The sequence below is a fragment of the Ornithorhynchus anatinus genome, chromosome X5 (assembly GCF_004115215.2).
Source record: "Ornithorhynchus anatinus isolate Pmale09 chromosome X5, mOrnAna1.pri.v4, whole genome shotgun sequence".
Taxonomy (NCBI): domain Eukaryota; kingdom Metazoa; phylum Chordata; class Mammalia; order Monotremata; family Ornithorhynchidae; genus Ornithorhynchus; species Ornithorhynchus anatinus.
This window is the reverse complement of record NC_041753.1, coordinates 497,299-508,549: the sequence shown is the minus strand read 5'-3', so window position 1 is coordinate 508,549 and position 11,251 is coordinate 497,299. Positions and strand designations below refer to the sequence as shown.

The 11,251-nt window shown below is 62.5% G+C and overlaps 1 protein-coding gene across 2 annotated transcripts; it reads left to right on the top strand.

The window, feature by feature from the left end:
- Nucleotides 1-336: 336 nt before the first annotated feature.
- On the top strand, nucleotides 337-7,311 carry DAP3 (death associated protein 3). Of its 2 annotated transcripts, none has more exons than XM_029054925.2 (13): nucleotides 337-382; nucleotides 1,945-2,060; nucleotides 3,619-3,747; nucleotides 3,957-4,058; nucleotides 4,275-4,383; nucleotides 4,464-4,556; nucleotides 4,779-4,909; nucleotides 4,994-5,074; nucleotides 5,202-5,360; nucleotides 5,459-5,518; nucleotides 5,944-6,033; nucleotides 6,889-7,002; nucleotides 7,112-7,311. In XM_029054925.2, the coding sequence occupies exons 2-13, from the start codon at nucleotides 2,019-2,021 to the stop codon at nucleotides 7,202-7,204; spliced, it is 1,203 nt and encodes a 400-aa protein (XP_028910758.1). In that variant the 5' UTR covers nucleotides 337-382; nucleotides 1,945-2,018; the 3' UTR covers nucleotides 7,205-7,311. The 2 variants fall into 2 exon arrangements, with proteins under 2 accessions (XP_028910758.1, XP_028910760.1); XM_029054927.2 differs by having other exon boundaries at nucleotides 340-382; nucleotides 6,885-7,002.
- The last annotated feature ends 3,940 nt before the right edge of the window (nucleotides 7,312-11,251 follow it).

Sequence of the window (11,251 nt, the reverse complement as noted above, 5' to 3'; positions counted from 1 at the left end):
CCAGCCGCCCAGGCCCGGCGCGCATGCGCCGCCGCCCGCTCGCTCCCTCTCCCCCCCCCCTCCCTCGGGCGACTCCATCGGCGGCGCGGCGGGGGGGGGGGACGGGGCGGAACAACGGCCCGCCGGTCCGGGGGGACCGGGGTTCCCGGCCAGATTTCCGTCCGTCCCTCCCTCCCGGGTCCGCCTTTCGCGCGGGGAGCGGCGGCGGGGCCGGGGCTGCCGTTCCCGCCTCGGACGTGGATTCTTCCTTTCCCCCTCCCCCCCCCTCCGCCCGACCGGGGCGGTGAGCCCGGCCGGGGACGGCCTCGCGCCCCCGGCGGGCACGCGGGCGCGCCCCCGGCGGGCACGCGGAGGAGGCCGGCGGCGCGTGGCGAAGCGGCGGGTGAGCGCGGGGCTGCTCGTCCGCCTCGCCCTCCCCAGCTCCCCCCCCCCGTCAAGGGGTCGAGGGTCTTTAGTGAGCGCTCACTGTGTGCGGAGCGCTGGGCGGAGCCCGACGCCCCAGAGCGAGCAGGCCCTGGGCAGGCTGGCTGGAAGCAGGGGGGGGGGGTCGCTGGTCATGCAGGGAGGGAGCAGGGGGGTCGGTGGTTATGCTGGGTTGAAGCGGGGGGCGTCACTGGTCATGCTGGGAGGGAGCAGGGGGATCACTGGTCATGCTGGGAGGGAGCACGGGGGTCACTGGTTATGCTGGGAGGGAGCGGGGGACCGGTGGTTATGCTGGGTTGAAACGGGGGGGGGTCACTGGTCATGCTGGGAGGGAGCACGGGGGTCACTGGTTATGCTGGGAGGGAGCGGGAGACCGGTGGTTATGTTGGGTTGAAACGGGGGGGGTCACTGGTCATGCTGGGAGGGAGCACGGGGGTCACTGGTTATGCTTGGAGGGAGCAGGGGGGCCGGTGGTTATGCTGGGTGGAAGCACGGGGGTCACTGGTTATGCTGGGATGGAGGACTGGGGTCGATGGTCATGCTGGGAAGGAGCCCGGGGGTCGATGGACATCCTGGGTGGAAGCATGAGGGTCACTGGTCATACTGGGTGGTAGCATGGGGATCGCTGGAAATGCCGGGTTGAAGCAGGGGGGTCGCTGGTTAGGCTGAGTGGAAGCACGGGGGTCGCTGGACACGCTGGGTGGAAGCAGGAGAGTCGCTGGTCACACCGGGTGGAAGCGGGGGCGTCGCTGGTCACGCCGGGTGGAAGCAGGGGGCGGTCCCTGGTCACGCCGGGTGGAAGCAGGGAGGGTCGCTGGTCACGCCGGGTGGAAGCCCTGGGGTTGTCGTCCATGCTGTCAAACCACCCACAGCCTCTCCCGAGCTCCCGCCGGGTGCAGAGCACTGCGCGATGCGCCGCAGAGGCAGCAGGCCCGATCCCCGTCTCCAAGGAGCGTCCGTGGGGCACCGAGCGAGATGGACCCCCGGGTCCTTGACAGAAAGCTGGCAGAGAGTTGTCGGGGCCGGAGGGCAGCTTCTCCCAGGCCTCAGGCCCGCTCCCCTCCCGGCCTGAACCTCCACCCCGGACCCCCGGGGAGGGGAGGATGGAGGGAGGCCGGGCGCCAGGGGCCCGCACCGCCACCGGATGCTGCTGCCGTTGGGGCCGGCCACGGCGGAGCCCCGGGCGAGCTTGGCATCCCGAGCCCCCAGTCGAACGCATGCCAAGCAGGCAGAGCCGGGGTCCCCTGCCCCCGGCCTCGCCACCCTCCAAAATCAAGATCCAGGGAAATCTCCGGAGGCCGGGGCAGGGGTGGGGCAGCAGGGAGGGGCAGAGGAGGTGCCCGGAGCCTAGCCCCGGCAAGGGCCGGGGTGGAGCGGGGGCAGAGGAGGTGCCCGGAGGTCGCGGGAGACAGGGCAGGGGGTGGGAGGGGATTGGTGAGCTGGAGGGCGGTGGCGGGTTGGCGTGGGCAGGCCGGCCCCTCTCCACGTGCCATCCGGGCACCCCTCCCTGCCCTCCCCCAGGCGGCCGGAGAACCTGCGCGGGTCAAGGCGGCCGACCGTGACCGGACGGGACGACTCCTTCTCGCGGTGGGACGATGCTGAGGCCGGCGCTGAGGCTGCTGGGCAGGGGCCGTGAGGTGAGGCCGCGGGCCGCCGCGGCCGCCGTCCCCGCAGCGGGTGGTGAGGTGATGGTGGTAGACGTAGTAACAGTAGCATTTATTGAGCGCCTCCTCGGTGCAGGGCAATGTGCAAGTTGCCTGGAAAGTACAGGAAAACAGAGAAACCCTGACCCTGTCCACAAGGAGCTGATATTTCAAGAGGGGAGGCAGGCAGGAGCACAGTTACAACTTGTGAGAAGCGGCGTGGGCCCGGGGGGCAGAAGGATCTGGGTTATCTGGTGTGCGGTCTCGGGCAAGTCGTGTGAATTCTCTGTGCCTCGCTCACCTCATCTGTCAAATGAAAATTAAGGTCGTGAGCTCCCTGTGGGCCCGGGTCTGCGTCCAACCTGATCAACTCGTGTCTACCCCGGCGCCCGGTACGGTGCCCGGCACATAGCGAGCGCCTGAGAAATACCGTAAATAAAAACAAAAAGTAAAGGGTCCAGAGTACGTGAGTAGGGAAGATAGACACGTGAGTGCTATGGAGGGTCTAAGTAAGCTCGTGGGTGCCGAGAGTTGGCTGAAGGGTTCAGGGTGCCGGACAGCTCATCTAGGAAGGCTTGCTGGAGGAGGGGTTTGAGTGTGGGGACGTGGGGGATATCAAGGCGGGGATCTGTGGGAGAAGGGAGCCGGGGACGGGAACGTGAAGAGCGAGGCACGTCTCCGTGAGGGGGACCGGGTTTGTCTGATGCGGAACCCGGGAGCCAGCGGAGGGTCTGGGGGAGGGCCCAGAGCGACGCTCCGGGAAGCCCACCCGGGCGGCGGGGGAGAGGCCGAGGCAGGCGTCTGTCAGTCGTTCGTATTTATTGAGCGCTTACTGTGTGCAGAGCACCGGACCGAGCGCTCGGGAGAGGACAACAGAACAGACCCATTCCCTGCCCACGGCGAGCCCGCAGCAGTCCCGCCGTGGTCCGGCCTGGGCTGGGACCAGGCATCCGGACCGAGAGGCGGGGCGGGGCTCGGCCGGGCCGCAGGAGGAGTCCAGGTGGACGTCGAGGGGGCCGGCTTCGCCGTCAGACAGGTTCAGCTGAGGCCGTTCTAGGGGCCGGGGGAGATGGGGGATCGTAGACCCGGTGGGTGATCCAGGCGAGCCAGGTAGACTCATTTTTTATGGTATCGGTGACGCTTACTATGTGCCAGGCCTAGTCCTAAGCGCTCGGGAGGATACAAGTTAATCGGGTTGGACACGGTCTCTGTCCCACGTGGGGCTCGGTCTTAGATCCCCATTTTACAGATGAGGGAACTGAGGCACAGAGAAGCCAAGTGACCGACTCAAGGTCACCCAGCAGACAGATGGCAGAGCCGGGGTTAGAGCCCCGTTCCTTCTGACTTGCGGGCCTGGGCTCTATCCCTCGGGCCACGTTACCTCTCTCGGGGATCATCAGCGCGGGGCTGGAAGGTGAAGCTGTGGGTGCGAAGGAGCCCTCCGAAGGGGGGAGGGGGAGGGAGCGAGACCCCCCCCCACCCTCACGCTCCCGTTACCGCCTGCTGGGATCGGTCCGAGCGGGGGAGGACTGACCGCCTGTCTTCCCTACAGGGAGGCCTCGGCCGGTTCCTGCACGGGGGCGCCGAGGCGGCGGCCGGGCCCGGGGTGGTCGCCCGCCCGGACGGCCCGAGCCCCGCCAGGCCGCCCGGGGCCGTGGCTCGCACCGGCGAGAGTGACCCGGTGAGTGGGCGGGGGCGGGATCTCCCCCGGGTCCGGCGGGGGCCCGCCAGCCCAGGGGCGGGGGCGGCCGAGGGGTATTGGGCCGGGCTCGGGGTTGCCGTGGACCCGGATCTGGGCCGGGGAAGCCGTGGGGAGGCCGGCCTCTCCTCCCTGCCTCCCTCCGTGCCCGGGGGCGTGGTGCGAAGGGCTCTCTCTGCGCCCGCCCCCAGGCCCGGCACGACGAGAGGCACGAGGGGCGTTTCTACAGCATCCCCCTGGAGGAGGTGTCCACGGTGTTCGCGCACGGCCTGCCCCCCCGCTTCGCCTCGCAGGTGCCGGGAGGGAACCCCGGGGGTGGTGGGAAATGAGCGGGGGAGGCCCGGCGGGGGACCGGGCCGCCAGGACAACCGGGGGCGTCCAGGCCGGGCGCCTGCTGACCTTGGCCAGACGGGGATGGGGAGGGGTGCGGGGGAGGCAGTCCCGGAGCTTAATGGTGACCCCTCCTCCCCGTGCCCCGATCTCGCCCCCCGGCCCCTCCCCCGTGGCAGGTGAAGACGTTGCGGGAAGCCTGTGTGATGGTGCGCAGGCCGGCCCTGGAGCTCCTGCGCTACCTGAAGGCGGCCGAGTTCACCCACCCGGCCGTCCGCTACCTGCTCTGTATCCTGGATTCGGGCCCGCGGCGGGTGGCGGGGGCGGGCCGGGCCGGCGCCGTTTTCCTTGACCTGGGCCGCGCTCAGATGGAGAGAAGGGCACCGGGAAGACCCTGAGCCTGTGCCACGCCGTGCACTTCTGTGCCAGGCAGGGCTGGCTGGTCTTGCACGTCCCTGACGGTACGGAGCCGTTACCATCATTATCCCTCCTCCCAACCCCACAGCACTTTTGTCCGTATCCGCTGTTTATTTACACGTGTCCGTGTCTGTCTCTAGTCTGTGAGCTCGTCGTGGGCGGGGAACGGGTCTGCTCATTGTTCTCTCGTCCTCTCCCGAACGTTCAATACAGTGCCCCGCACCCGGTAAACCCTCCATAAATACGATTGGTCGATTGATTGATAGCTCACCGCTGGGTGAAGAACTGCCGGGAGCTGCTGCCGTCCACGTTCCGCCCCCACCGGCTGGACCAGCCCCTGGAGGCCTCCACTTGGCTCCGCCATTTCCAGACGGTCAACCAGACCCTGCTGCGCCAGGTCCGGCGGGGACGGGGAGGGGCTCCCGGGGCGGGGGAGGGGGCCGGCCGGCGGGGGGGGTCTCAACGGCCTGTCCCGCCCCAGATCCACACCCAACAGAAATACACGTGGAACCGGTGGGAGAGCACGGAAGCCGGGCGGCCCCTGGCAGAAGTGGTGGAGCAGGTGAGGGGCCGGGAGGACGCGCTCAGGAGGGGACGGGGGTGGGCCCCGCTCTCCCCCTCCGGTCCCAGCCCCTTCCCCGCCTCACCCTTCGCCCCCCCCCACCCTGTCCCTTCTCGCCCCGACCCAGGGCATCAACCGGGTGAAGAGCGCCAGCGACGTGCTGGGCGCCGTGTTCAAGGAGGTCAAGAGCCAGAGCCAGGCCGGCCGCTTCCGCCTGCTGGTGGCCGTGGACGGCGTCAACGCGCTGTGGGGCCCCACCACTCTGCGCAGGGAGGACAAGAGCCCGGTGCGGGGGAGGGGGCCGGGCCCCGGGGGGGGGCGGGGCACCGGGGGCGGGGAGGTGACGGCGGGGTGGGTGACCCGCCGCCCCCCGCCTGCCCGCAGGTCCGCCCGGAGGAGCTGACGCTGGTGCACAACCTGAGGAAGATGGTCAGGAACGACTGGGTGCGTGGGGGGGCCGCGGGCTGGGACCCTTCTCCACCTGCGCCCCGGGGCTACTTGGAGGAGAAGCAGCGGGGCCTGGTGGGTAGAGCCTGGGCCTGGGAGTCAGAAGGACCTGGGTCCTCGTCCCACCTCCGTCCCCTCTCCGCTGGGTGACCTTGGGCAAGTCACTTGGCTTCTCTGGGCCTCAGTTACCTCGCCTGTAAAACGGAGATTGAGACCGGGAGCCCTAGTGGGACGGGGACTGGGTCCAACCCCTTTAGCTTGTATCCACCCCAGCGCTTAGTACAGGGCCTGGCACATAGGAAGCGCTTAACGGATACTACAATTATTATTATTAATACTACTCTCCTGCCTCCCCCGCCCCAATATTTCCCCGCGTGTCGGATTCTCCCCGCCCCCGTACCCCGCTCCCCGCTCGGCTGCAGCACGGAGGAGCCGTGGTGACCACTCTGAGCCAGACGGGTTCCCTCTTCCAGCCCCGCACTGCCTACAGACCCCACGAACTCCTGGGCAAGGTGAGTCACCCCCACACACACCCCTGGCCCCCCTCCGGCCCCCACACGGGCAGACCCAGGAGCCCCCCACCCCCCGAAGCCCCCCCCATAGCGGCATCGACCCAAGGTGGGTCGGGGACCTTCCCGGGGCTCGGCGGGCAGAGGGTGAAGTCGGACGAGGCCGTCGACGGGAAGCCCGTTGGCCTAGAGGGTAGAGCCCGGGCCTGGGAGTCAGAAGGACCCGGGTTCTGATCCCGCCACCGCCACTTGTCTGCTTGGGCAAGTCCCTCCACTTCTAGGGGCCTCGGTTCCCTCGTCTGTCAAATGGGGATTAAGACCGGGAGCCCCACGGGGGACTGTGTCCAACCCGATTAACCTTTCATTCATTCATTCATTCATTCATTCATTCAATAGTATTTATTGAGCGCTTACTCTGGGCAGAGCACTGGACTAAGCGCTTGGAATGGACAAATCTGTAACAGATAGAGACGGTCCCTGCCCTTCGACGGGCTCACGGTCTAATCGGGGGAAACAGACAAGAACAATAGCAATAAATAGGATCGAGGGGATGAACATCTCATTAAAACAGTAGCAAATAAATAGAATCAAGGTGATGTACATCTCATTAACAAAATAAACAGGGTAATGAAAATAGATACAGTTGAGTGGACGAGTACGGTGCTGGGGGGATGGGAGAGGAGAGGGGGAGGAGCAGAGGGAAAGGGGGGAGCCCGTATCTACCCCAGTGCTTGGCACCTAGCAAGCCGCTTTACAAGTACCGTAATTATTATTATTAAGTACCACAGCTGTTAATATAATCGTCGTTATTACCCACCGTCTCCGTGCTCACTCACGACTTCCCCTCCCCGTAGGAAGGTTTCGACGCCCTGGACCCCTTCGTCCCCATCCAGACGTCCAACTACAGCCCCCGCGAGTTCGAGAGCTGCTTGTGGTACTTTCTGGAGAGCGGCTGGCTGCAGCACGAGAAAGGTGGGGCTGGGGGAGGCGCTGGGGGGGGTGTCCGGGGGTCCCCGCCGGCCCCGGGCGACGACCCCCGCCGCCCCCCCCCCCGACCCCTTCCCCTTGCCTTCTGTTCCAGCCCCCACCGCCGAGGGGAAGGAGGAGCTGCTGTTCCTCAGCCACGCCAACCCCGGCCAGCTGGAGCGGCTCTGCGCCTCCCTGTGACCTCTGACCCCGAAGCCCACCCCCGGCCTCCGGGCACGCCGGGCCCCAGCAGCAGCTGGCTGCCCTGTCTGTGTCTCTGCAGCCCCCACACAGAAATAAAACCTTTCCTCCAGCTCCTCGCCTCAGCTTTCTTTTAATACTAAGGGTGGTATTTGTTAAGCGCTTACTATGTGCAAAGCGCTGTTCTAAACGCTGGGGGGGATAGAGGGTGATCAGGTTGTCCCACGTGGGGCTCACAGTTTTAATCCCCCTTTTACAGATGAGGTCACTGAGGCCCAGAGAAGCGGTGACTTGCCCCAAGTCACACACCTGGCAAGCGGCGGAGCCGGGATCCGAACCCACGACCCCTGACTCCCAAGCCCGGGCTCTTGCCACTGAGCCGCGCCGCTCCCGTCGGCACGGCCCAGGGGCTAGAGCCCGGGCCTGGGAGTCGAGGACCTGGGTTCTAATCCGGGCTCCACCACTCATCTCCCGGGTGACCTGGGCCGAGTCACTCGGCTTCTCTGGGCCCCATTTCCCTCGTCGGGAAAACGGGGATTGCATCCAGCCCGATCGGCTCGCGTCTCCCTCAGTGCTTAGTACGAGGCCGGGCGCGGAGTAAGCGCTTAATAAATACCGCAAAAAAGAGAGGGCAGCGGAGGGAAGGGCTGGGGGCCGCGTGGTAGTCCCGGCCCACGTGCTGAGGGCCGGAACCTGTTCTCGGCGTGGGGGGCTGGAGGGGTGGTCTGGACCCGGGGGGAGGGGGACGGGGTCACGGACGGAGTTGGGGGTGTGTGATCGTCCGCGTTGGCTGTCCGGGGGGGGAGTCGGGGGTCCGGGCGACCCCGGGCCCCACCTGATCCCGGCTGGCTCACGGGGTTGGGGGTTGGAGGAAGGGGGGGGCCGCGGGGTCGATTAGATTGTGCGCCCGTCAGTGGGCAGGGGTGGTCCCTATCTGTTGCCGAATTGTCCATTCCAAGCGCTTAGTACAGTGCTCTGCACCTAGTAAGCGCTCAATAAATAGTATCGAATGAATGGATTCACATTTCCCCATCGATGGTACCGACTGAGCGCTCCACCGCCTGCCTGCTGTGTGACCTTGGGCCAGTCGTTTGGCTTCTCGGGCCCTCGGTTCCTTCTTCTGTAAAATGGGGATGAAGACTGGGATGAGCCCCACGTGGGTCGGGGACGGTGTCCAACCCCATTTGCTTGGAGACACCCCCCCCCCCCCGGTGTTTAGTACAGTGCCCGGCACATAACAAATAAGCCTGGGGTGGGCTGGGATTGTCTCTATTGCTGAATTGTACTTTTCAAGCGCTTAGTACAGTGCTCGGCACACAGTAAACACCCAATAAATACGAATGAATGAAATACAAGAATAACTATGATTAGTCTTCATTTCTCAGTACCTCAGTTCCCTCATCTGTAAAATGGGCATGAAGACTGGATGAGCCCCACATGGGTCGGGGACGGTGTCCAACCCCATTTGTTTGGAGACCCCCCCCCCCCTCGTGCTTAGTACAGTGCCCGACACATAACAAATAAGCTTGGGGTGGACTGGGATTGTCTCTATTGCCGAATTGTACTTTTCAAGCGCTTAGTACAGTGCTCGGCACACAGTAAACACCCAATAAATAAGAATGAATGAAATACAAGAATAACTATTATTATTCTTCATTTCTCAGTACCTCAGTTCCCTCATCTGTAAAGTGGGGACCAAGACTATGATGAGCCCCACGTGGAACAGGGACTGTGTCCAACCTGTTGAGCTCATCTCCGCCCCAGTGCTTAGCACAGTGCCTGGCACATAGTAAGCGCTTAAGACGCTGAGAAGCAGCCTGGCTGAGTGGAAAGGGCCCGGGCTTGGGAGTCAGAGGTCGAGGATTGTCTCCGTCTGTTGCCTAATTGTACTTTCCAAGCGCTTAGTATTATTATGTATTTGTTGGTATTTGTTAAGCGCTTACTATGTGCAGAGCACTGTTCTAAGCGCTGGGGTAAACATAGGGGAATCAGGTTGTCCCACATGGGCCTCACAGTCTTCATCCCCATTTTACAGATGAGGTCACTGAGGCCCAGAGAAGTTAAGTGACTTGCCCACAGTCACACAGCTGACAAGTGGCAGAGCCAGGATTCGAACTCATGACCTCTGACTTCAAAGCCCGTGCTCTTTCCACTTAGCCACAGTGCTCTGCACACAGTAAACACTCAATAAATACAATTGAATGAATGAATGAATGAATGAATGAAAGAATCCCACATCTGCCACTATTTAGCTGTGTGACTTTGGGCAAGTCGCTTCACTTCTCCGGGCCTCAGTTCCCTCATCTGTAAAATGGGGATGAAGACCGAGAGCCCCACGGGGGGACAACCCGATTGGCTTGGATAACAATAATAATAATAATGATAATAAGAGAGATGGTATTTGTTAAGAGCTTACTATTCATTCATTCATTCAATTCATTCAGTAGTATTTATTGAGCGCTTACTACTGGACTAAGCGCTTGGAATGTTCAATTAGGCAACAGATAGAGACGATCCCTGCCCAGTAACGGGTTCACGGTCTAATCCGGGGAGACAGATGGACAAAAACAAGACAACTTAATCGCAATAAGTAGAATCAAGGGGATGCACACCTCATTAACAAAATAAATAGGGGAATAAAAATATATACAAATGAGCGCAGTGCTGAGGGGAGGGGAAGGCAGAGGGGGAGGAGCAGGGGAAAAGGGGGGCTTGTACTATGTGCGGAGCACTGTTCGGGAGTCAGAGGTCGTGAGTTCTAATCCCGCCCCCATCACTTATCAGCTGTGTGACTTTGGGCAAGTCACCTGACTTCTCTGGGCCTCAGTTCCCTCATCTGTAAAACGGGGACGAAGACTGGGAGCCCCATGTGGGACAACCTGCTTCCCTTATCCAGCGCTTAGAACAGAGCCTGCCACGTAAGTGCTTAACAAATACCAACATTATTATTATTACCAGGTGATGAGGTGGTCCCCCGTGGGGCTCCCAGTCTTCATCCCCATTTTCCAGACGAGCTCACTGAGGCCCGGAGAAGTGAAGCGACTTGCCCAAAGGCACACAGCTGACCAGCGGCGGAGCCGGGATTAGAACCCAGCGTGGCTGAGTGGAAAGAGCCCGGGTTTAGGAGTCAGAGGTCGTGGGTTCTAATCCCACCTTTGCCGCTTATCGGCCGTGGGACTTTGGGCAGGTCACTTCACTTCTTTGGGCCTCAGCGACCTCATCTGTAAAATGGGGATGAAGACGGTGAGCCCGTGGGTCAACCCGATGACCTTGTATCGACCCCAGCGCTTAGAGCAGTGCTCAGCACGTAGTAAGCACTTAATAAATACCATATAACAATAATAATAATAATAATAATAATAATCCACGACCTCTGACTCCCAAGCCCGGGCTCTTTCCGCCGAGCCACGCTGCTTCTCCCTGGATCTGCCCCACTGCTTAGAGGGAAGCAGCGTGGCTCAGTGGAAAGAGCCCGGGCTTGGGAGTCCGAGGTCATGGATTCGAATCCCAGCTCTGCCACTTATCAGCTGTGTGACTGTAGACAAGTCACTTCATTTCTCTGGGCCTCAGTTCCCTCATCTATAAGATGGGGATGAAGACTGTGAGCCTCAAGTGGGACAACCCGATGACCCTGTATCTCCCCCAGTGCTTAGAACAGTGCTCTGCACCTAGGAAGCGCTTAACAGCTACCAACATTATTATTAGTGGTAGTAAGCAATGAACAAATACCATCAGTGCTGGGCACATAGGAAGGGTGTAGCAAACACCATCGTTGTGATTACTGTTGTCAATAATAATCATTACTTCTCTGGGCCTCAGTTCCCTCCTCTGGAAAATGGGGACGAAGACTGGGAGCCTCATGCGGGACAACCCGATGACCCTGTATCTCCCCCAGCGCTTAGAACGGTGCTCTGCACATAGGAAGCGCTTAACCAATACCAGCGTGGCTCAGTGGAAAGAGCCTGGGCTTGGGAGTCAGAGGTCACGGGTTCGACTCCCCACTCTGCCACTTGTCAGCTGTGTGACTATGGGCGAGTCACTTCTATGAGAAGCA

Bases quoted from the DNA above. Each gene is read 5' to 3' on its own strand.
- DAP3 (XM_029054925.2), top strand. From the start codon at position 2,019: ATGCTGAGGCCGGCGCTGAGGCTGCTGGGCAGGGGCCGTGAG. The intron at 4,059-4,274 runs GTGCCGGGAGGG...CCCCCGTGGCAG, and splicing joins CCCCCCGCTTCGCCTCGCAG to GTGAAGACGTTGCGGGAAGC. The intron at 5,075-5,201 runs GTGAGGGGCCGG...GCCCCGACCCAG, and splicing joins TGGCAGAAGTGGTGGAGCAG to GGCATCAACCGGGTGAAGAG.